This window comes from Ursus arctos, unplaced genomic scaffold (genome assembly GCF_023065955.2).
Source record: "Ursus arctos isolate Adak ecotype North America unplaced genomic scaffold, UrsArc2.0 scaffold_25, whole genome shotgun sequence".
NCBI classification, from domain to species: domain Eukaryota; kingdom Metazoa; phylum Chordata; class Mammalia; order Carnivora; family Ursidae; genus Ursus; species Ursus arctos.
This window is the reverse complement of record NW_026622930.1, coordinates 22,376,415-22,401,157: the sequence shown is the minus strand read 5'-3', so window position 1 is coordinate 22,401,157 and position 24,743 is coordinate 22,376,415. Positions and strand designations below refer to the sequence as shown.

Here is a 24,743-nt window from a genome sequence, read left to right as displayed (position 1 = left end):
ACACGCGGTCCCAAAAGAAATTGAATGTAGTTTAAGGAAGGAGTTTTATAGACCATTTCCAGGGCTGTTATATTCATCCATAGAGATTATGCACTAACTAATGATATAGTGTAGACTTATACAGCTCCAAGGGGCACAATTTACATAGACTAAGGTATAAAAGGCACCCCTTTGGAGGTGTGCAAAGAGATGTCCTTCTTTGTAGCAGTTTCTTGAGCTCCAGGTTAAGAACTCTTGAGCCAAATGAGCGCTAAGTTTCTTTATGGATCTAAATGTCTCTTGTTCCACAGATGTCATTGTTATTATTGACAACCTTATATTAGCTCAGGCGGTATAATACAATACAGTAGGCTGGTAGCTTAACGACAAAACTATTTTCTCATCTAGAACTAGAAGTTCAAGATCCAGGTGCTAGTTGGTTAATTTTCTCCTGAGGCCTCTCTCTTTGACTTGCAGATGGCCGTCTTCTCTCTTACCCTCACAGGGCCTTTTTCTCCGTGCTCACACACTTCTGGTGTTTTTTTTGCTTCTCCTTATAAGGACACCAGTCTTATTGGATTAGGGTCTTATCCCTTCGACATCATTTAACTTTAAGTATCTCTTTAAGAGTTCTTTATCCAAATATAGTCGCATTAGGGGTTAGGACTTCATCGTAGGAATTTGGGAGTAACATAGTTCAATCCGTAAGAAACTCCAGACTGATAAAACGCATTGTAATGATTAACAACTAGATGAATGAGAGAACATCTTTCAGGTTCTCTCCATGTCAAAAAACACACAAATTAGCCTATCAAAAATTAGAATGAAATACATTGTTTTTAAAATGGGGATTTATAAATGATAATAAAACCTATTTGCAGCTGTTCTTATTAAAGGAAACTGTCTCAAAGAGGTTTATTTAATACAGTGCTTCCCCACCCATCTGTAGGGGATATATTCCAAGGCCCCCGGTGCATGCCTGAAAAACCAAGGATAGTACAAACCCTATATATACTATGTTTTTTTCCTCACATACCTACATACATACAACTAAGTAACAATAACTAATAATGAAATAGAATAATATACTGTAATAAAAGTTATGTACATGTGGTCTCTCTCTCTCTTATTGTACTATACTCACCCTTCTTCTTGTGATGACGTGAGATGCCCACATGATGAAATGAAGTGAGGTGAATGACATAGGCATTATGACTTGAAATTAGGCTGTTACTGACCTTTTGATGATATATCAGAATGAGGATCATTTTCTTCTGGACTTTGGCTGATCTTGGGTAACTGAATCTGCAAAAAGCAAAACCGTGGGTAAGGGAGGACTACTGTATTAAAAAAAAAAAAAAAGAAAACTTGATGTTTTAAAAAAGAAAATAAACTTTGGCATTGGTCATCCAGAGCTTTGGTCAGAAATGTTATATGTACTGGCGGTGGGAATGAGTTAGGGGAGAAAAAAATTGTAATAACTTATAAATATTTTTAGTTTCTGTTTCCCTTTGGGCCAGCATGTAATCATCTTCATATGATGTAAATCAAGCAACCAAAAGTCTCTTCCACATCTGGTAAGTGGGGGTGGGGGCAGTTGGGGGTTACTATTTTTGCTACTCTTGATTTTCCTTTAATCAGTAGTGGGAGAGTGGGGGCTGAAGAGAAAAGGCCAAGAGTTTCGTGTAATTTTTAAAATTTATTATTGCTCCCCCAGGATCACATTTAGTCACCACCATCCTGTGAGTAACTCCCAAAGCAACACCCATTCTACACCCACCCCTGACTCCCCTTGTCCCAGCAGAGTTAAATTAGAGAGACATTCAAGAAGAGACGTCAAAACTTCAAATTTTGCTACATGTTGTTATTCCTAAAGCTTCACCATAACTCTATAGCTGCTTATTTATTTTGTAATGAGTCACACCCATTCATTAGTGGAGTTGCAGACCCTCTAAAAATATTCAGAACTACCCAGTAGCACACTGCCCTTTTGTCCTTCTCTCTTTGGATGCACCGACCTTACTCTGTTCATCTTCTGCACACCAACAAAGTATACATTTTAGGAAATTACATCTCTCAAGCATGATGACTCCCTCTGTGATGCTTTACTCCCACACAGACACACTCCCTTAGATGAAATGGCTCACTCTCTGCCTGAATTGGGCTAAGATATATGTTTCTGAAGGCTTCTGCCTTTCCATCCCTCTTCCAACACCCTTCCCTTGTGAGTTCTTTTCTTGATTCCTAAGGTATCCACAGTAAATACATCTACATTTGTTTGCTTGAAATTAACAAATGGGTGGTTGGCCAAGCCAAGCAGGGGTGAGATACAGCAGGGAAAATAAATAGGTACAAGCATGCCAGCAGGTATTATTACTCCAAAGCTGTTTAACTTGTTAGCCTCAGTTTCTATTACAAAAATTTAAATTAAAAACAAAAAACAAACAAACAAAAAAAAAAAACCTGAGAATCTCTATAAAATAGTCTATGGTTAAGTGAGTTGCCTAATGTCTGGCAATTCATGTTAGAGCCAAGAATTAAAATCCAGATATTTTCATTTCTAAACCACCATGACAATATCTCTCTCAACCATACCACATTAAACCATTGGAAATCATACATAATGGAGTCCCTTCTTTATTAGTTCAAAACTGTGTTTAAAGGGACAAAGATAGACCTTTCTTTTGGTATAACTTTTTAAAAGCCTTCTGATTTTCTGTAACTCCAAGTTATATATAAATGCTTTTTGTCTTCTTTTTTTCCCTCTTTCTTCTATGGCTTAAAAATAAGCTCTGTACTCATCATTGTTACTGATGATATTGCTCATTTCAAAGTTCTCTTTTGGAATGTTATTTCCAGGATTTTTAGAGAGGATCAAAAGAGAGCATCAAATGCGTTTTCCTGACATTTAGTTTCCAGGTTGAGCAGTATTTTTTTTTTTTTTAATTCTAGTTGATTTTGTTAGGATCTTGAATTTTGGAGTAGAGACTGGCAGTGTCAGGAAATGAACCTCTTCCCTATTCACAAAATAGTTACAACAATGGTGTAAATGTTCTGGGGACTCACTCTACCTACAGAGGGAAGGGAGCAACTTCTGAGATAAAGAACTTGGCTGTTGTTTGAGACAAGAACACAGGCAGTACACCTATTTATTAATATTTCATAAGACTTCAATAATTTTCTGAATAGCCACAAGTTTTCTGAGTATGGAATATATTGTAGATTGTCTACTAATTTAATGTGGTCTTTCCCATTTTCAGATAGTGAACATAACTGTTTTTAATCTCTAAAATGTAAATTGCCCAGGCATCATGTAATTAAGTATCAAGAGCTACACAATGCTTTGAGTATAATTCAGTTCTAATGTATATCATTACAAGTTATTTATGTGAAAACCTAGGGTTTTGTTTGTTTGTTTGTTTGTTTTGCTTTAAGTCTTGTACAGGAGAGCACAACAGGTATATATTATCAAATAGCCAACATTCTAAGTTAATCATTTGTATGCCATTTGCTTTATTTCATTATAGAGTACACATTTTGACATGTTGGATAACTTGTGATGAATATTGTTATAAAGAAAGGAAGAAAATTAGAAGAATTTGATCACAGGTCTCTTTCTGATAGCATCCCTGTATTATTTCATTGTGTACATAGATAATTAAGGACATATAATTAGTTTTTTTTTTCTTTTTTTATTATTGAAGTATAATTGATATACAATGTTTTATTAGTTTCAGGTGTACAGCATATTGATTCAACAATTCCGTGCATTACTTAGTGATCACCATGATAAGTGTAATTACCATCTGCCACCATATAATGTTTTTATTATTGACTATGTTCCCTGTGCTTTACTTTTGATCTCTCTGGCCAAGGAATTATTTTTTAGCACACATAGACATTTACCTCATTCAGTTTATTATTTTTACTTATTTCATTTATCTCATCTCATTGATAAAATGGGAAAACACTTATTCAATCACAAATATTCCTTTGTTGTGGATTTTTTAAAAAAATTATTTAGACTTTTATTGCATTGTGGGCAGATGATATGGAATTTAATTATTGCTGATTATTTATTATTCTAATACATGGCTACTTTTTTTGAATTTTTTCACACGTCTTGAAAGGATGGGATTCTCTATTCCTTTTATGTCTATTACTTCTGGTCTGTTAATTATGCTGTTTAAGCTAGCTATAGCCTTTTGTTTTCTGCTTACAGTGATCAAACAAACAAAAACATATACCCCCCATGAAATATACATTTTAATTTTAGTGTGGTTTTTGATCATAGATTTGTCATTTTTTCCAATCTATCAATATGTGCTTTTATATTTTAAGACTATGTTATTAGGTGCATACAGATTTAGGACTGTTGTATCTCTTGGGTTATTTATTTTATTTTATTTTTTTTTAGGATATGATGATGCTTTTGGTGATAGTCTATTTTGTCTGACAATAATGTTTACAAATCTGTTATTTCTTGGTTAATATTCGTCAAGTGTATTAGTTAGAATATTGATTTGAGAACATGGTAGTTATGCTTCTCTAGGTCATCCATAGCCCCAAATTGCTTTTCTCTTGTTTCTCAGCCATGCTGCCTTGGACCATCTACCAGTTTAGGCTTTTCTGTGTGAGAGAAAGGAACCTTCTCTCTAAAACCTAAAACAGCCAAATCAATGTTTTAATTAACGTACCAGGCAAATCTTAACCAAAACCAAGAGAAAGGAACCTTCTCTCTAAAACCTAAAACAGCCAAATCAATGTTTTAATTAACGTACCAGGTAAATGTTAACCAAAACCAAAAACAAAACCCCAGATATGTCAATGTTCTCAGTCACATGGCTAAAGTTGTCTCATCTCCACATCCACATTCCAGAAAGGGACAAAAGAGGAAGTAGAGCAAGCAGAAAGCAAGTGTCAGACTTTTAACGTATGGCTTAGCAGTTGCACACATTACTTATGAACCATTTAGCAACAGAATAGTAAAGTGATTTAGACCATATATTCAGTAGATAGATGACTTGGGTTCAAATCCTGACTCAACATTGACCAGCTGTGTGAGTATGGACAGGTCAGAATTTATGCCTCCCTTTCCCTAATTGTCAAATAAGGACAATAATTAATACCTAGCTCATATACATTAAGTAAATGTTGGTTATTATCCTTGTTTTACAGCTACCACAAACAAGCCATTGGTGGTGGTGGTAGTAATAGCAATGACATAATGCTTACTTAGATTTAGCCGTATTACATTACTTCTTTTTACTCACCATTGCCTTTTGAATACCACCCCTTTTCTCTGGGATTATTTTCTTCATACTGAAATATATCCTTTAGCTTTATGCCAGTGATAATCTATGAGTGGTATGCTTTCTCAAACTTCATTTATCTGAAGATGTCTTAGGTTTGCCTCCACTCTTAGATTATTTGTCTAAATAAATAAATAAATCTAGATTGACAGGCATATTTTTTTTCCATTACAAAAGCTTCTATATTCATTGTTTTGTGAGCTGTACATAAAAGTAATCTGTTGATTTTAAGATTTTTATTTGAGTTGTGGTGTTCTTTGATGTCACTATAATGAACCAAGGTGGGGCTACCTTTTTGTTTTGCTTTGTTTTCCTTCCTTTTATATTTTCTAAATCTCTTTTAATCTCTATGTTATATTTTAGAAAGTTTCCTCAGTTCTGTCTTCCAGTTCACTAGTTCTTTCTTTGGCTGCATTTATATAATAAAGCCACTGACTAAAACGGCTCCTGGGTGGCTCAGCTGGTTAAGTGTTGGACTCTTGGTTTCAGCTAAAGTCGTGATCTCAGGGTCATAAGATCAAGCCCCACATTAGGCTCCATGCTCAGCGAAGAGTCTGCTTGAATATTTTCTCTCTCTGCCCCTCCCCCCACTCATACTCGTGCTCACTCTCTCGCAATAGCTCTAAAATAAATAAGTATTTAAAAATAAATAAAATAAATCATTGTGTTACATTTTTAAAAGATTTTAGTTTTCTTATATCTGTCAGTTATCACAATACCTTTTTATCCTCTGTGATTTCCATAATTTCTTTAGTAATCATTTTAATTATATTTATTTTGGAATTTTTAAAAAATTGTTCTATTAGCCTACATTTTTGGATTCCTTATTCTCTCATTGTTGTGTCTATTAACTCTCTTATAGTGGGTTATCTTCTTACTGGATTATTATTTTTCTTATAATCTTATTTTATGTTGATGTTGCTTTAAGAGCCAAGCATGCCTGACTCTAGAGTTATATTCTAGAGGAATTTTCCAGTTTATTCTGATATTGAAGTGGTGTATGATATTATTCAAGTCATTCTCTGTCTCTGTATCTCAGTTTCTGCAATTTTCTTAGGTGTCTTCTGAATACCCAACTCACTTTTTCTTGTCCATACCAGCTCCTGAGAAGGAATGGCCATGCCTTGGCCAAGTAGTTCTGCTTTTTGTCCCAGGATTTTCAAGATACATGTCTTTATTTGAGGGGGTTTAGTTTTATTTAAGTTCAGTCTGCCAGGATTCCCTTCTGGGTGGTAAAAGGACAATAGGGCAAGCAAGTCAACGTACTCTCTCCATACCAATGATTTCTCCACCAATGAAAAATGACCTCTTAGATCACAGGAACAGCAGCTATGTAGGTGTTGCTAGTGGAAAACAACAACAACAACAACAACAATCTTTGGTATTTAAAATAGAAACATAAAATTGTTAATGTGTCTAGAGACAACTTGTACTGCATGCAAAAATGAAAAATGAAGTTCTAATGAAATAATACTAGATTCATTGTACAGAAGTTTAAGATTTCTCACCACTGTGTATGAGGTTTTAATAAATAGGAGTGTGCTATAATTTTTGCAATATTCAGGGATTGGGTTTGAGCCTCAAAATAAGGCCAGGACATCATATTTAAGTAAATGCTGAAGCAAAGGGCAAAGAGAAATTGAAAACGGAAATTTAATCAGTGTTAGATATAAATCTGAAAAGACACTTATAGGTTATATACTCCATCCTTTCACTTACTGCAAAACAGTAACTTCAGTGTCCCTAAAAGACATTTTGTATTTGAACATTTCCTGTGTTGGAGAGCCCACTGTCTCACGAAGCATCCCTTCCAATTTTGTAATGGCTCCAAATGTTGAAAAGTTCTTCCTTATAATGACACGCTTGCATATTTTGGAGTATTTTGTTTTGTATACAGAAAAAAAATGTTCTCATATAGTAATTAAACACATCTCAATGCTATTCCACACGCATCCACAGAATGTCTCATATTGTCCGGTATTGTGCTAAGTTGGAGATAAGTATTGTGATCTCCTTTTTACTGATGAGAAAATAGATTTTCGGAGGCTAGGTAACTTGCCCAAGGTCACACAGCCAGTAAAGAATGGATCAGAGACTTGAACATAAGCTGTCTGCCCCCATGAATCAAGTTGTCTGAGCCTAGGACTAGGAGCCTGCTCCCTGCATGATTCCTCTCTAAATCACGTAGGGAACCCAAATATGAACTGAACTGATAATAACAGAATGTGACAAATGTTAACAGAAGATAGGAAAGAACAACTAATACTGCCTGTCCAGATTGGAAATGGTAGATTTGAAGACCTAGATATCATCAATGCTATATATTATTATCTTAATGTTGCTTTATCTATTTCGAGAACAGTCTCTTCCTCCTACTATGACATAAACTTACATCACAGTATTCCGCTGACCTCAGTGTTAGTTCTGGAAAATGCTAAATTCTCAATACCACTGAGAAATGCCCTTATTGCCCTTCACGTAAATATTTTTGGAGCTGTTTAGATAATACTCTGTACCCTCTGTTCAGGGAACATGCATCTTATTCCCCTCAAAGATTTCTCTCAGTAAACTTAAAACTACATAATATCAAGAGGAAAGTGGCCAATTGCTTTAGCTGTCTGTACCCCTATCTTAGACGATGTGCCCTTCATCAAATTGTGAGCGCGATAGACACTTGAATGAGATGAATGTGTGAACGATGATTTTCCCAGAATTAACCACAGTCTTATAAATCAGATCCAGTGGGTATTTTAGCATCTGAGAAGTAATTGCATGGAAAAAATTGAACAAAGGAAAACTGGCTATGCTACAATGTAACTTTTTTTTTTTACGTGGTGTTTATTTGACATCTCTTAATGTGGCAACCCTGTCATTAGAGAGAAAGAATGTGTGCTTCCAACGTGTGCATTTTCCTTCCCCTTCCCTGCCTTTGCTTTCCCCTTCTTTGTTTTCCTCGCCTCCCTTTCCGTTTCTCTTTCTTTCCTTCCCTTTACTTTAGTTGCCTTTCCTTATCCCATGAAGCACTGTTTTGTTTTGTTCTCTTTTTTTTTTTTTTAAAGATTTTATTTATTTATTTGACAGAGATAGAGACAGCCAGAGAGAGAGGGAACACAAGCAGGGGGAGCGGGAGAGGAAGAAGCAGGCTCATAGCAGAGGAGCCTGATGCGGGGCTCAATCCCACAACGCCGGGATCACGCCCTGAGCCGAAGGCAGACGCTTAACCACTGTGCCACCCAGGCGCCCCAAGTTTTGTTCTCTTTTTTGAGTGAAAAGAAAAGTTGACATCTTTCTGAAATTCTCAGGCTTTACCAATATAAGTGACAAGTGAAAGTTAAGCTTAGGATTTGCCTCCTCTAGGAAGACCCTCATGGATGGTTCCACCTCACACTGATAATCTCCGTAATTTATATCCCTATCTCTCTCCTATTTGAAATCATTGAGGTTCATAATAATAATAACGAACCCGAATATTTACAATGTTCTTTTCAGATATATCTTCTTAGTTAACCTGCAAAACAATCCTGTGAGGTGGGGATTATTCATAATTACACTATAGAGGGAAGATACTCAGTGAATATAAAATATTACTTCCTCAAGGCCACACAGCCAATAAGTAGTAGACAGGATTTGAACTCTAGTCCTTCAACACTCAGGTCACATGCCATCTTGTCTATACCCTCCTGATAGTCCTGATAGTACCTCCTCTCCCTACATTGGATTAATTCAATTCTCTGTTCTTTTGTATACTTCATTTATGCCTTTATTCTAGCATGTATCACATTGTATTTTGGAGACTGTATATACGGATAGAATTTATGGTTCATTTTATTTGTTTTTTTTTATTTTTTATTTTTTTCTGCTAAATTATATACTTCTTAAGGCCTTAAATCTTCTCTGAGTCCCCAGGACTTTACCTGGTGCCTTACCCATAGTTAGCATAAATTTAATGTTCATGAAATAGATGAATTGATGCACCAAGTAATTATTTCTTTCTATACTGAGTAGAACCTAGTTTAGAGACACATTCACAATAACTTGAAATAAAACATTTACATAATAATAATAAAATACCCAAATAAATCCAATGGAAATTATTAAAAGATTTAGAGGGGATGTCTTTTAGGGGGAAGGCTAAATAATTAGAATTTATTGTTTATTAAAAAGGAAAAAAGTAAGAAAATAAAGAAATGGGAAAGAGAAGTAGCCCGAGAGACCTTCCATCCCAAAGCAGACCGAGATGGTGTGGGTTCCACCGTGTACTGGAAAATTTTTACTTATCAAACAGTGCTGGGTCTCAGACACTCTTATTATCTGGCTCTGGGACCATGGTGAGCTGTATTGTTTGGAGTTGGCTCGAAGGATATTTGTGAGAAAAGGCATGACTAAGCTGCTCCTCATTCTGTGAAATATGGACAAAGAGAATCCAATGAGTCAGGCAACACATGGGAGGGACTTTCCATTCTACATTTTGGAATTTCAGGGGACCTTTTTGTTTATTCATTCCTTTTCAGATTTGCATCAAAAAGAAGAGAAAACTCTGCAGGGATAACTTTAAAGAAAGGAGTCATTTGGAGAAGAAGATTTTTCCCCCACCTTTATTGATTATTGATTTATGTGCCAGGCACTGTTTATACACACTTTACATATATTAATTTCTGAATTCTCACAGCAAACCTTTTAAATAGATAGTATGATTAGTCCTAGTTTAGAGATGAAAAAGCTGAGATACAAAGAGGCTAAGATCTTGTCAACATTTTCACAAGCTGCTAAAAAAGAAGAATCAGGATTTGAACCTAGGAAGTCTTGAGTACCAGAGCCCTGGATCTAAATCTGTATGCACTCTCTAAGTGCCCTCTAAATCTTTAATCTGGTAATTATCTTATAAACATACAAATGATATTATTAATTCTGTTATTGTATAATAATGATTCATTTTCTATGAGTCCTTAAAACTGGATAAAGATTTACATGATGCTGAGGATGTGAAATTTAGATCTCTGATATCCAATGTAAGCTTAGTGAAGACTAACAGGGGTTTAAATGCCCAAATCCTTACAAGTAACTAATTGAATTCTGTCCTTGAGACTAAGGAAAATTTCCTTCCATGATAAAATAGTTTCACTTGGACTTCAAAGGAAGATGGCTAAGGTTTCCAGGAGCATTTCATATTTTTCTTATCCTTGAAGAAATGTGTGAAATTCTAACGAAGTAGGTATCCCAGCGCTATTGATCAAACTGAAGAAATTTGGAAAATTTCCTAAGGAAATTTTTTAACATCCAAACTCCTGATATCCCCATTTCAGCCACAAGGAGGACAAGAGAATAAGTATGGACGTTGATAAGAATGCTAAGTTAATGGAAGAGAAGTAATATATACATTCTGTAACCTCAACTTATGCAAGGATGCCATTGTCTTTTTTTTTTTAAATCAAATACATTTAGAAGTGATGCTTAGAAGAATAATGCTTTTCCTTTATACCCCTAAGTGGAAAATATAATCAAAATCTGCTTTTTTTTTTTTTTTTTTGTCGGAATCACTTTCTTAAATGAGCAGAGGGATGAATTCCGTGGCTATAAGTAAATCTGACATCTAATAAAGCAAAGTTTAACGGTTAGCCGTGTTAGGGGCCACCTGTATTTTTCGAAATGTTATTTCATTTCACATTATGAGAGTTCGGTTGTTGTTTGTTTTTGGTTTTGTTTTGTTTTATCTTTCCTCCTCCTAAACTTACCTTTCGTGAACCGCGAGAACTTAAGGATTTCTGTTCTTCATATTTAGAAAAAGAGGGCCCTCGCCTAAGGGTTTAGGGCTCACGCAGAAACAGACTGCTCTGTACTCTGTGTCTCTGCAGTCATATTAGATGTGCCCGCGACAAACAACTTGACAGGTGTCTCCTGCTGGCAGTGAAGTGGAAAGTCAGAGTCTGTACAAGTGACAACGGACACGCGCACACAAAACGCATTGCGAGACCAACAGGGCAACTTCACTTAGGGTTCCTGGCACCATGAAATGCTATCACAAGGCCTATTTTAGAAGCCAAAAGACTCCCCAGACTACTTTATAGCTGAGGTACAGAACAAAGCACGACAAAGAGGGTCAGCTGGGTAAGGACTCTCACACCTTGTTTTGGGACCCCCTCCTGGAGTGTGGGAAGAAGCACAGAGATTGGAACAGGCAGAGGAAACCTAGAATGGCCCATCCTAAAGTCTGAAGGAATAGAGAAGCCCAGCTCTTAAGCAAGCAAATCCAGCTACAGGCTGATTTGTTGTTGTTTGGTTGGTTGGTTTGGTTAATAGTTTTAACATTCCACTTAGAAACCTTAGGTTCCCAAAAGTCTGTTTAGCGTGTTGTGGGGGTCTGTCCAAGTGGAGCTAAGTGTGGTTGTTCCTGTGAAATTATTTGTATTTTTTTGACTTTAAATCAATGGTGAGCATAAGGTTTTTAAATCCGTGTCTGTTCTTTGGTATCTTCTCGGGTGCTCAGCTTCGTCTTGGGCGGTGTGCTCCCACTCAAGGAGTGCGCTAGAGAAGACAGTTGAGGAGGAGAGAGGGGAGCTTTCGATGGTAGCACCGGTGTTGACAAACCCTTCAGCTGGGCTCTAGCTGCAGGCAGTGTTTAGAAGGTACCAGTGGAGCTAAAAATCTTAAAAAATAATACATATGTTTCATATATTTCATATGTCAGCCTAATGCAAACTGACAGGCCTGAGAAGAATGAGAATTAGAAAAGAAGTTTCAGAGAAATATGTGGACTAGAGAAATAGGAGGGATAGAAGACAAATGAAAACAAAACAAAACAAAACTCAACAGTGTGTTAAATTGGAGAACAACATGCATTTTTATCAGGATAATTGTGGGTTATCTCTTTGGAGTGGTAGAAGAGAAGTAAACCAGTCTTGAATTTATCCTCTGATAATGTCTTCTCAGTATTCAACTGGGTCCCCAAATGGAATCAGCCTTATCAGAATCCGTGGCTACTTCTTTTGACATTTTGCAAAAAGTAAATAAATAAATTATAAGTATGACAAGTAAAATGAATAGTTCCAGCTGTGACACACCAGCAGCATTTCCAGATTTTGTACAGCATTAAGGATTTATTTTCACTTTGTTGCCTAGCAGAGAATTAATTGAAAGGTCCATCTAAGCTTCCCATGCTTCCTCGGGACGAAGTCAAAAACAGAATTTCCAACACTCAGTGCCAATTTAGAAAAGAAGAAAAATATTAAGTGGATGGGTTGGTCAACTCATCGACTCTGGAAATACATGTCCCTGGGGATCGATGTCACCGAAGCCAGGTAAATGGGTCAGTGAAACTAATGGTTTTAAGAACATGGGACTATGAGACTGGCAACTGATTCACTGGATTGATTCATTCAGCAAATACTTACTGAGCTCCTACTATGTGCTACCCACTCCTCCACACACTGAGGCTGTAGAGAGAATAAGACAAAGGCTCAGCTTTCAGGGAACTTAAGGAGCTAGAATACAAAAAAAAAAAAAAAAAAAAAAAAAAAACAGATAAAATTATTTCAGGAAGCAGATAGTACCCTGAAGGAAATGGAACAAGGTAATGGGATAAACGCCTTTCGGGGGTGGTGGTGGCTAAGTTTAGATGAAGGCCAGAGAGGGCCTCTGGGGAGGAGACATGAAATGAACTAGTCACATAAAAATCTTGGGAAAAAGTCTTGCTTACAAGAGGGGACAGCAAGTGTAGAGGTTTCTGGTTGGGAAAGAACTTGACACAAAGAGCGGAAGGAGGGTCTGGGAGACTGGAGAGTAGTAAGTGAGGGGTCCCCTGGCAGAAGGTGGAGCCGTAGAACTGGGTCAGGTCATCTAGGTCCACTGAAGGCCATGACACAGAATAAATCCAAAGGGCAGTGAAAATCCATCTGGGAGACTAAATTAAGGAGAAGTTGGATTGATAGGGAATTATCATCTACTTTAGGGAAGGTGCTTAGGGCAGGAAGGTATTTTTGTTTGTTTCTTTCTAACTTTCTACCAATAACATATGGCCCTAACCACACCATACTTAACCTTCTTGGAGTTTTAGCTAATTTTTCTACTGAACAGAGAGTGTGGCTACCCTTTTTTCAAGTGGTAAGCCAGATGTTGTATATGCATTATCTCATTTAACGTTGCTAAGAACCTCGTGAGGGACGGCGTTATCCACATTTTATAGAGGAGGAAACGGGTTTAAATTGAGTCTCCATAAACCACCCCCCTTGCTTGCTGTGGTGCTCCTGGGTACGTGTTGCTAGTTTAAGGCCACTACGCAAGGGCATGAAAGACCTTGAAAGAAGGCCATGTCCTTTGGAGGCTTGTGGATCCCAGATCACCCTTACAGCTGAGAACCAGACCAGTTGGGATGACTGTGCACCATTTACCATGAGGCAGTGTGGACCTTTAAAATACTGATTTCAGAATACCAAATCACGGCCATAAATGCTTAAAATGGACTTGATATTTGACCTTGAAGACAAACCATCCATAAGTTTGTTATGTTTATCTGCTAGAAATGCTGATTCCTCATCATCTCCTCAGGGCATCCCAAGGATGAATAGGACTGTCTAATCGCTGTTTGTTTGTTTGTTTGTTTGTTTGTTTGTTTTTTCTCAGTGAGTTTGAAATGTTCATTGAGGTCGGGTGTATAATAGGTGCTGTAAGCTCTTTATTAAAAGACTGACGCCACCTAAATATTATATATAGAGAGACATAGAGACAGGTAGATACAATATATAGACAGATACATTTTAACATACATATGATTATATATCTATGATATATATACATATATATGTGATTATATATGACATATAGATGTATGATTTAGCCAGCAAGTATCATATAGTATATATATGATTTAACCATCAAGTACTATTCCCTCTACTTCCCCCCAAATGTAACGTGCTTTTTTAACCAAGGTGAATATGAAGGAGGAAATCAAAGCTAACAAGATCCCCCTGCCCCACTCCCCCAGGTTTAGGAGGGCTGCCCTTTGGGTTTATGCCTCCAGCTCTCATCATGCGGAGTGCGGGGGAACGGGTAGGCGGGGGTGGAGGCCGCATCCTCCAGAATGTCACTGTTCTCTGGCAGAGCCCTGGGTCAGCTTCCTCCTGGAGGCACAGATGACCAGGACAGGCGCGCCAACCCTCTTCCTGTCACTCCCGCTCTCCCCTGCAGGTTCAGCCTGGATGTAAAAGCAGCGCTCTCTGGTGCCCAGCGCCCTGGAGGCCCGGAGGCTTCAGCCACGGGGGCAGCGCCTCCCAGGCCAGTCAAAGGCGAGCCAGCCACTCGTCTTCCGCCCACAGAAGCAGCCCTCGCCGCTTCTGAAGTTCTTTGACCAGGACAGCTGGCGCAGGTGCTAACCTCTGGGACCTGAATTTCCAAGAGCGTCCTGTCCACCAGGGGAGTGGAAGCTACCTTCTTGAAGGGCCTCCAGCCATCAAATCCCTCACCCTCCGGGGTCCCCAGACCATCTCTTCCGTTCACTGTCAAGAGACAGGACGCAGATTCCCGCCTCTCCCTCTGCGGGTGGGGTCCGGGGAGAGTGGCCCGCACAGTGCTGACCGCCTGGCCAGGGGGAGCGTGCGGGCGGCACCACGGCGTGCAGCCGCTCCAGCGCTCTTGCTGACTCAAGGGGTTTATTTTTATTTCTATCTGGGGCTACTTCAGCCTTAGCCATAGCCTGCATTTTTCTTCCCAAATTGTAAAAGGTGCCTTAATCATCCGAATTTGGCTTAATGCGCCTGAGAGAGGAGAAGGGAAAGGGTGATTTAAAAAGAGAGAGGCGCAGCGTCCGTCCGTAGGTCTGTCGGCCTCACTCATCCGTGCGCACACACACGCTCACTCTTCTGGGAGGGAGCGGAGCGCGGGGAGGGCAGCGGTGTGCGCGGGAGGCTCGCGCGGGTGCAGACGAGCGAGCGTGTACTTGAATGGGGAGGGCCGGGATTCCGGGTCGCTCGGGCCCCTCCTCCCTCCCGAGCCAGCCAGTCCCTCGGCAGAGCGCTCGCGCTGCACTGATTTGCTCTCGGGAGTGCGCTATTTGCATATGACTTGCCCATTTGTGAATTTGGCTCCCCAACTCCTCGCTTCACTTCACCTGTGCCTCCCAGTTCCGCGCACTTTGCAGGCGCCCGCCCGCCTCTCCGCCACTTCTGCCGCCTGCCGGGCACCTCCTCTTGCGTCCTCCCCGCTCGCCCACCCACCTCTCTCCACCCAGGGCCACGTTGGTTTGGGTGGCTGCTCCGCGTTGGCTTCCCCCTCCTTGCCTCTTTCCCTCCGGTCCTTCTTGTTCTCTTCCTCCGGCTGCTGCTGCTGCTGCTGCTACTGCTGCTACCGCTTTTCATCCAGTTGGAAACCCAGGACGCAAGCGGTTGCTCCGTGGCGCTCTTCCAGAACGCTCAGGGTTAACAGCCTCCGCGCCCTTCCACCGAGACTTCGGGAACACGCGAAGAACTCTCCCACCTGCAGCCCCCTTTTGCCTGGCAGTTCTGCAGTGCATCGCATGGAAGTGGAAAAAGAAAAAAAAAATGTTCAAACTGCCTGGATGTTGGGATAAACTAACCTGAACCTTCTTGGGTCTCCTGCTGCCTCCCCCCTCTTCCTTCGTTTCCACCTTTCCTCTGTGTGGCTTCCCGGAGTGTGCAGTTGAGCCGCCTGGAGATCAGGAGGAAGCCGCGCCGGGCCTCCCCTGACATGTGTGGCATTCCGGGGCTCCCTAGGAGGGTTGCTATACCTGGGTGGACTTTGGCTTTCTAAATTTCAGCCCCGGGAAAGAGCAGCTTTTAAAAGCCTTCTATCTTTTTTTTTTCTTTTTTTCTTTCTTTTTTCTTTCTTTTTTTTTTTTTTAACTGATTCATCATCTGTCTTGAAAGTGCTTATTTCCTCCCTCTTTCCAAAATACGGGCAAGTATTCCTGCTGCTATGATGGGCCCTTGGGCATCATGAACTTCATTATTCCTCACTGGCTGGAATTCAAACTGCCCATCTGTAGTGGTCCAGTGCGTTGACCATGCACCTGAGAATCCACGCAAGACGGAGCCCTCCTCGCCGGCCGGCCTGGACGCTTGGGATCTGGTCCCTCTTCTGGGGATGTATCGTCAGCTCTGTGTGGAGTTCCTCTAATGTAGCTTCTTCCTCCTCCTCCTCTTCCTCGCCGGGGTCTCACTCTCAGCACGAGCACCATTTCCATGGCAGCAAGCATCACTCAGTGCCTATTTCTATCTATCGCTCCCCTGTTTCCCTTCGAGGAGGGCACGGTGGGTCTCTCTGCTCTTTATCCTTTTAATGGGGCATAGTGATTCCTTAACCCACTCGCCTTTCAGGTAATGTCAAGGGTGGGAAGAAAATAAAAAATTGAATTTAAAATGATAAAAAGCATCGCATGTGCATGAGAGAAGAAAATGTTCAATTTCCCCTTAAAGGCTAGTGTTTTCTGCCCCAGCCCCTCAATTTCTCTAATGGTTTCTCCTCTCCTTAGCTTTCTTATTCATTGCTTTACAAACACCACATTTTTCCCTTTGCAACCTTCGGCCTCCTTCATCCCCCCCCCCCCCCCACCATGACGGCAAGCAACTTATCAGATAAGTCCCAGGTATTGCACTTTGAGAATATCCATTCACCTTGCTTTCACCCTTTTTTCAGATCTTGTTTTGGAGCTAGTCATGGGGAAGTAGATAGCAGGGATCCTTAGGTCTCAGCCTGAAGTTGATGGAGCTGCTTTGAAGTGACCTGTGTGGTTAAGGTCAGGGAGGAGAGCTGCTGAGTGTAAGAAAGCAGAAAATGTAATTAATAAAGAGTAGCCAGTATTGTTCATTTGGGCAGCTTTATGTTTGTCCACATGTCTGAGGGAAAGACCAGCTGTCTCAAAAACTGCACATCTAATATTGCTAACTACTTCATAGGAAGTGACAAAATAGATAAGACAAAGTCCATTTATAATTTACCCAAGTGTAAATTACAGTAACTTTGATTCCACCATTTATTCCAATGTTATTTCAATTAAAGGTAGCACTGGTAGGATTGTTCACACAATACAGGTATGATGTGTTTTGCTCCGAACAACCCTCCTTGCATAGCTATTGAAGGAAGAGATCTATGGCTCTTAAAAATCTATTCAGCTCCGAGCAGGCTGCCTCTGAAAGGGCGATGTCTGCCACCAAGGTGGGAGTCTGCTGTAGTAAACTGTTCCAAAGAAGGGATCTTCAATATTTGTTTACTATGCACTCTACTCTGGTGCTGAGGAGAGTAGGAATCACAGAGCCCAAGGACAGGAGCAGCCCTCCAGGGAGCTGCACAAGTGAACCACAGTAGAGGTGCCCTGCGCTAGCTTGTAGTTTGAAGACCTCTAGCATGCAGACCCCATTCGGAATGTCAGTTCTTCCCACTGCCTCCTAGCCATGGGCTTCTGCTCTGTACTGTCTGTAGTGTTAAGTGGAGGCACATTGAGAAAATGCCAGCACGTACTCTGGCTCTTTCTGGCTCTCTCTTTAAATTTTATTTGATGGAGTTGTCAAGCAGCTCAGAGCTTGTAAGGTTGGTGGAGAGGGGTGGTGGGAAGGAGTGAATGCTTGATCTTGATCTGGTTGCTGTTTTCTCTGTGACTCCTGCTGGGTCTGGTGTAGGCTTTCTTAAAAAAAAAAAAAAGGAGAGGAAAGAACTACAAGCACCCCAAAAGCAAAAGCAGTTTCATTGAAATGGAAACTGTTAGCTCCTAAGGGGGAGAGGGACCCGGGGTGGGGGTGGGATTGTAAAGAGTGGGAAGGAAAAAGAGGGGAGTGGGAGATGAAAGAAGCCAGACAGACGATTACTAATAGCCATAATTAAACATGGAAAGGCTCAGCGATAATTAGCTAAATTTCGCTAATTAGTGTAAATGATCAGCAGGGAGACGGATATTATGCATTAGTTAGAGGTTATAGGCTGGCGGAGTCTTGATGTTTTCTGTTCAGGATGTAAACAGTTAAAAGCAGCTACTAGTTAAGTGATGGTATTTGCAGAGCGGTACTTCCCAGGGGTTCCTAAATCTGTCAATCTCTGTCTCTGCTCTCTGTCTCTCTCTCTTTCAGCGAAAAGGGCTAGAGGGGTTGAGCCTTGCACAGATTAAACACAGCTCTTTTCTACTGACTTCATTTCTTCCAAGGATCAGTTGCTCAGCAACTTCTGAATCTTTTTGACTCGTTCCCAGTCTGCTTTCTCATTAACCTGCATCTGATAAGATTGAGTGTGATGGAAAAGGAGAATGAAGTAAATAAATGACTAGAGACCCCAGAAAAGGCCCTCACCCACCAGAGCTGTGGCATGCAGCGAACCCCAGGGTCTGGCATGGCTATGATAAGAAAGCTCATGAAATCATCTCTTGAGTATCCCCTTTCAGTCCTGAAGTCCCATCCCATTGATTTGGGGCTTGGAGAGTGAATGCATCTATATTAAGTAGGCTCCTTGCATATTTAATTAATGTTTTTGAGCTTGAAAACAAGAGAAGCTGGCAATCAGCAAGATGCCCCAACCTCTGACTCCAATCCCACAACCAAGCTACGACCTTTTGTGTCCTAAAAACACCAGAAGACCCCTCGGAGCTTTGCTAATGCACCTCTCATTCTTACTGGGAGTACACTTGCTTTCTCCCAGTCCAAGACAAAGCCTTCACTAACAGCAACTGTTTTAAAAAATCTTTTGGATGGAGGCGGTAGGAGGCACAGCACCATGAGACTAATGTTGTTACTAATAGTTTTCTGCCAACCTTATTCCAGAGTTAAAAGCAACAGTCTCTATTGTCTGGAAAGGAGTAAATGCCCTTCATTCTGGTGTAAAATGAAAACTAGAGCCTTGAGTCCAAGAACTTTCTTTGAACTTGGAGATGTTCGTTTGTTTGTTTTATGCTGGCTTCCCTTGCTCATTTCTCCTCTCTGTCCGGACCACCCTGCCCAGGGCAGCCTAGAGAAGGCTGCGCTCCTTTATGAGTTTGGGAGACTAAGGCCACACCTGTCTGAGGCACCCAGAGTACTCTCTGGTTAGGATTGTGTCTCAGGACAGAATCAACTCTCTCTTCTTAAGTGAGATCTAGTAAGTTTTCCCCCTCAGTTGGTCCCTTCTCTCACTCAGGCTCCCTGTTTTCTGCCATGCTCCCACCTGCTCAGTAGTCAGTCAGCTAACATTTATTGAGCATTTACTATGTGTCAGGCTGTGTGCTCCTTGCTGAGGATAGAAATCTACATAAGACATCGCGGTGTTCAGCCAGGGATAATTTCAGAAGTATTTTGATCATCTATGAAAGATAAGTGCTTCTCTAAAGTAAAAAATATGGGGGATGGTGTGAGGGTCCAAATACCAAAGCAAATTAATTAATATATGATTTAAATATTCTTTATAAAATGCAGATTTACATTCTTCTGTCATTCAGAATATCCCCACAAGTATTTTTCATCATGCTTAAATATCATGCTTATCAAGGCTCCTAGGTAGTTTGTTAGTACGGGAAATATAAATACGAGAATACATTTGTTTACCAACCTGCAGTTTCATAAAGGAGTTTTGTATATTTTTTCTCCTCTCCCACCTTTAAGAACTCCAATGAGCATCTGCCTAAAAAATGCTTTCATAGTTAATAGTTTAGAAAACGGACTTTTCTGAGAATCTAGGTTTAGTGTGTGCCTTGCATGTTATCCTCCGTAAAGTAGCAGGCCTTCCTGACTCTTTAGGAAAGTGGGGGAACTCGTCGAGGACATAAAACTCAGTTGTAAAAGGGAACACACCACACTGTATTTAGAGGAAATACATGCTCAAAACCTAGGGTGTGTGTGTGTGTGTGTGTGTGTGTGTGTGTGTGTGTGTGTTTGTGTTTAGGGGAGGCAGCTTAAGTTCTATTGGAATCATCTCCGCGAAAGTGGTGGCCGTGGTCCCGCTAGTGACGCATGGGCTGCAAGTCCTTCTTGTAAGAAATTGTGCTCCTCATTCATTGTCACAAAGACCCACCTCTTAAGTTTTTCCAGCCATGAGGCTTGTTTTACTCTGATGTGTTGAGCACTTTCTTCTGCTCAGCCAGCTGCTTCCTAACCACATTCTCTCTCCTTTCCTTCTTGGGATTCGGTTTGCTGAATTATTCATAGTGTTGGTTGACAGATAAAATTATAAGATTTATATGTCTTTGGCCTTGGTGATGAATTAATTAAATTGGTTTCTCCTTCTTTCTCTCCTCTAGATGCATTGTTTTTCTTCTCTCAAATTTGCTGGCAAGTGGTGGGTCTGGAGATTCACTTGTTCTTGAAAGATTACCAAGGGAAGATGATAATATCCTACTGTAAATTTCTTCAGGACTTGCAGTGTGGATCATTGCATCAGGGGGAGATGAGGGCTGCCGTATCATAGGGACAAGAGATGAGATAATTGGAACAATTGCTTTCATGAAACAAACAAACAAAAACCTTCACCAGACTGGGTGATGGCTGGAATTCCATAGTAAGAACTTTATTGTTTTTTCATCTGATTTTGGATCTAGAAGGCGTAGCGTACTCCGTTTTACCTTTGAGTGAATGAATTTTGTGGATCTCAGACTTGCATCACCCTGGGTGATCTGAGAGGGAGGCAGATCTCTGAAGATAAACCTTGAACTTATCCATACTTTTCTCCATCTATTAGTTTGTTGGAGCTGCCATTAAAGAAAAAAAAATCACAGACGGGGTGGCTTAAACAACAGAAATTTATTTTTACACAGCTCTGGAGGCTAGAAGTCCAAGGTCATGTTGTTGGCAGATCTGGTTTCTTCTGACGCCTCACTCCTTAGCTAGTAGGTGGCCCCCTTCTCATTGTCTTCACATGCTCTTTGCTCTGTGTTCATGTGTCCCTGATGTTTCCTTGTGTGTCCAAATATCCTCTTCTGTGAGGACACTGGTCAGACTGGATTAAGGCTCACCTAAATGTCTCATTTTGACTTAATCACCTTTTTAAAGGTACTGTCTCAAAATCCAGTCACATCCTAAAGTACTGGGGTTTAGGGCTTCAGCGTACGAGTTTTGGGAGGACACGATTCAGCCTATAAAACTCCTCCTCTTCTTCTAGGACACAGTCATTGGGAAAGAAGGAAAGAGGCACCATTCAGTGAATCTCTGCTAAACTCAGACTTTCACAGTGGAGATATAACCCTTCAGTGACTGTGGTAATCATTCACAAAACTGATGAGATGGTGCCTCGAGAGGAGAAAGTCTGTTTATTTGGAGAAAACAATACCAGTAGGTTCAGTTCAACCATGTGTTTGCTTTCCTATCGGTCTATACGTGGTTCCGTTTGACTATACCCACGTGCTCCGCAGACAGACTCCAGTGTCCGCACTCCAAGACTCTCTCCTTTGCCCTGCTTCCATTCCAGGCCAGACCCTCCTGCCCACGTAGTGACTTCCTTTGTAAACCGAGGTTGCCCACACACCACCAACTCCCTTCACATCTCACCTTTCAGGAAAACAAACAGACAAACAAAAAACCAGGTGAAATCAGTATAAACGCCCACCTTTTTGGCAGCTGAAAAAATACGTCCTTTTAACAAAGTATCAATTTCATTATTTTTCTGTTGGGTTTTTATTTTGTAAAAGTTCATCTTACAATATAAGTGGGAAGTAATCTGTCTACATCGTGATGTGTCATGAGGCTTGGGTGAGAGAAGGTATGACAATAATCCAGCGATTTAGCTGCTCTAAATTCCGAGCAATGTATTCAGCTCTTGGGGGAATGCATTTTTTGAGTGTTTTTCTTTATTTTTATTTTTGTTTCTGTATTCAGATACTTTCGAAAAATGACTGTTGAGAGAATACATGCTAATGAGGACGACAGGCGAATGATAATGGGGATGGGCAGTGTGGTGGTCGGCGGGCTCCAGAACGATCAACCACAAGATTTAGGATTGGAAGAACTAGTTCTCAGTCTTTTTTCCTAACTTGGGAACTTTGTGATCTTGGATAAGTCATGAGGCTTGACTTTGACTCAGTTTTTCCATTTCTAAACTGATAATAGCAATAGTAATACCACAGAGATGTCACGGAATTGTGAAGACATTAAACAAGTTGTGCTTTGTACATTGCAGGCAATTGCGTACGGGTTAAATATCTATGAGAGCTATTTTAATGACAGTGCTCTTTCAGTTCCTGGTACAAAATCGAGCTTCAGTGTTGACTGGCTACTGGTTGGTAGTTTGAGGTTAAAGAGCATGGATCTACTGCGTCTCCTCATTTTCTTATCCGCGGCAACACTTTTTGCCTCCAAGGGGAGACAACTTTAATATGTATTTCCTTGTTTATGGCACTAAAAGAAAATAGCATGTGTGGCCAGCTTGTGCTTTTTGATAACATGTTAAAAAACCATGCCAGGCGAAAAGTTAGCCTGGCAACTGTTTAGAAGCTGAGAGATCTAGTGAAATAAGAGGGAAGAGGCCCCTAAGAAATATTCTGAGATCATTTTGGAAATACATAATTGGATCATGTTTCTAGAAGACGTCTGCTGAATTTAAACATTCCTATACGATGCTCAGCATCCATTGAAAAGTTGAATTTTTAATCTGGTTTATACTAGGAAAAAGACAGGTCTTTTTAGGACTACTATTTTTAGATCTGGAAATAGAGAATTTCTTTTCAAGTCCCTTCTGGTGCTTCTACTCACCAGGACTCAAAGTTAGAGAGGAGGTGGGAGCATGGGAGGTTCTGGAACACTTAAAGTTGAGTTCGTGGAGCCCAAATTTAAACCAGAATTCTTCTGGAGAGAACCTTACGCTGGGCCATGGATGTCACTCCTAGTTTTCTCCCTGACAAACTCTGGGACTTTGGATGTGATATTATGTTTCTAAATCGTATTAGTCTTTTAACATTTAAGCACACGATGGAACATACTCATCTACTAACCTATCTTTCTTTTACCTGTAGTTTTCTGCATGCCATGTAGCGTGTGTATGGGCCTTAACACTGCCATTGGGGAAAAATTGGCTTTTTCATTTCTTCCTCATTTGTACAATGAGGGGGTTGAGTGAGATGATCTCTCCAAATGGCTCTTGGCACAAGGACTGCATGCTTCTCCAATTCGTACGCCTTTAAACACACCACTATGTATCTTATGTGGGTCTGTGTTCCCCAGGTCCGCTGGTATTTTATAGGTTTGTTCTCTTGACTGATAACCCATGCCAAGGCCACAACCAGGTTTTCTCTTCCCCCCGATCCCCGACAGAAGCAGAATCATGTGCAAGAGTGGCACACTGTGATGTTAGAAAGCCCACCATCCAAATTCACCACAGCGTCATGTCGAGACAGGAAGAATGCAGCTTTCATTTAAATACATCTTATCAGCACTAGAAAGGAATTCTGTGTTATGTTTAAAATGCTCTGCTGTGTTTAACTGTATCAGAGCAGAGGACAGCATAGCAACGGAGTGTATAAAGAGCCAGTGGTTTATGTCTACTTCTCTTAGAGTTTTGAGAGACTTGCATGGATCATACACCTTCACATTGCACACCCCTACTGTGTGCCACGCTCTCCTCCAGTACTTACATATACGATTCCGTTTAATCCCCACAAGCCTTTGATATTCATAAGGTTACCACCATGTCCTACATAAAAGCAACGAGACTCAGAGAGCTTATGTACCTCGACCAAAGTACTATGGTGGTGGAGCTGGGGTTCTAACTCAGTTCTGTGCACAAAGTTCTTGGCCTTTCTGCTATACCACCCAGTCCCTTATCTCAAGAAACAGGAAGCAAACACAGCAAGCTCTTTCGTCAGGAATAGAGTGTACAGATTAATGAGATGTTCTGATTAATGTAGTTGGCACACCTTTGCAAAGCATCTATAAGAGTGTCCAGTTCATAGTAAGTATTTGAATGTTTATCAGTCTGCCTGAACCCATTCTGACCCAAGGAGATACTAATTAGAAGGAGCAGGCAGATGAAACATCCACACTGATACATGTTTTTTGAGTGAATGAGTGAAGGACCGAGTGAGGTGCCACATGATTGGTTCTTCTTTATTAGGAGAGTAGGGATAGGTGTTTCTAGAAGAGGTGAAGGGCAGGGGAAGTCATGTATTTCTCAGAAGCACACCAGCAGGTTTATAAAGCCTCAGGGCTACAAGAGCGCTTAGGGATTGTCTGACCCTCTTATATTCCAGATGGGCAAAGTGAGGCCTTGGCTATAGGCATCAAGTCAGTATCAGAGCCAGTGGGGAATTGGGCAATATAACTCCAACTCCACCATCCTTTTTTCACTCCTCTGCTGAAGGGCCTTCAAGACCCTTTCTCAAATTGCAACCTTGTGTCCCATCTCTCTTTCTATAGACTGATCTTTCTTTTCACCAGATTAAGTCCTCCAGGATTGGATTCTGCCAGCAAAGGATTTCTCTGGGCTTCCATAAAAATTCATTTTCCATGTGCATTTTTCTAGTAGGTGCCTGGCTTTGTGCTAAGAGGCAGGCGTTCTTGGGGTGTC

General features: G+C 40.6%; 1 protein-coding gene across 16 annotated transcripts in view; it reads left to right on the top strand.

Annotated features, from left to right (window-relative positions):
* The window catches only part of NRXN3 (neurexin 3), a 1,447,961-nt gene that overhangs the window by 925,437 nt on the left and 497,781 nt on the right, over positions 1-24,743 (top strand). For 4 of the 16 annotated variants that reach the window (XM_044391323.3, XM_044391326.3, XM_044391325.3 and 1 more), the window contains exon 1: positions 16,303-16,549. The exons of the other annotated variants lie outside the window; for them this stretch is intronic. In XM_044391323.3, coding sequence (XP_044247258.1) covers positions 16,303-16,549 — 247 coding nt within the window. Of the gene's footprint in view, positions 1-16,302; positions 16,550-24,743 lie in introns of those variants that run through there. 16 annotated transcript variants of the gene reach the window in all.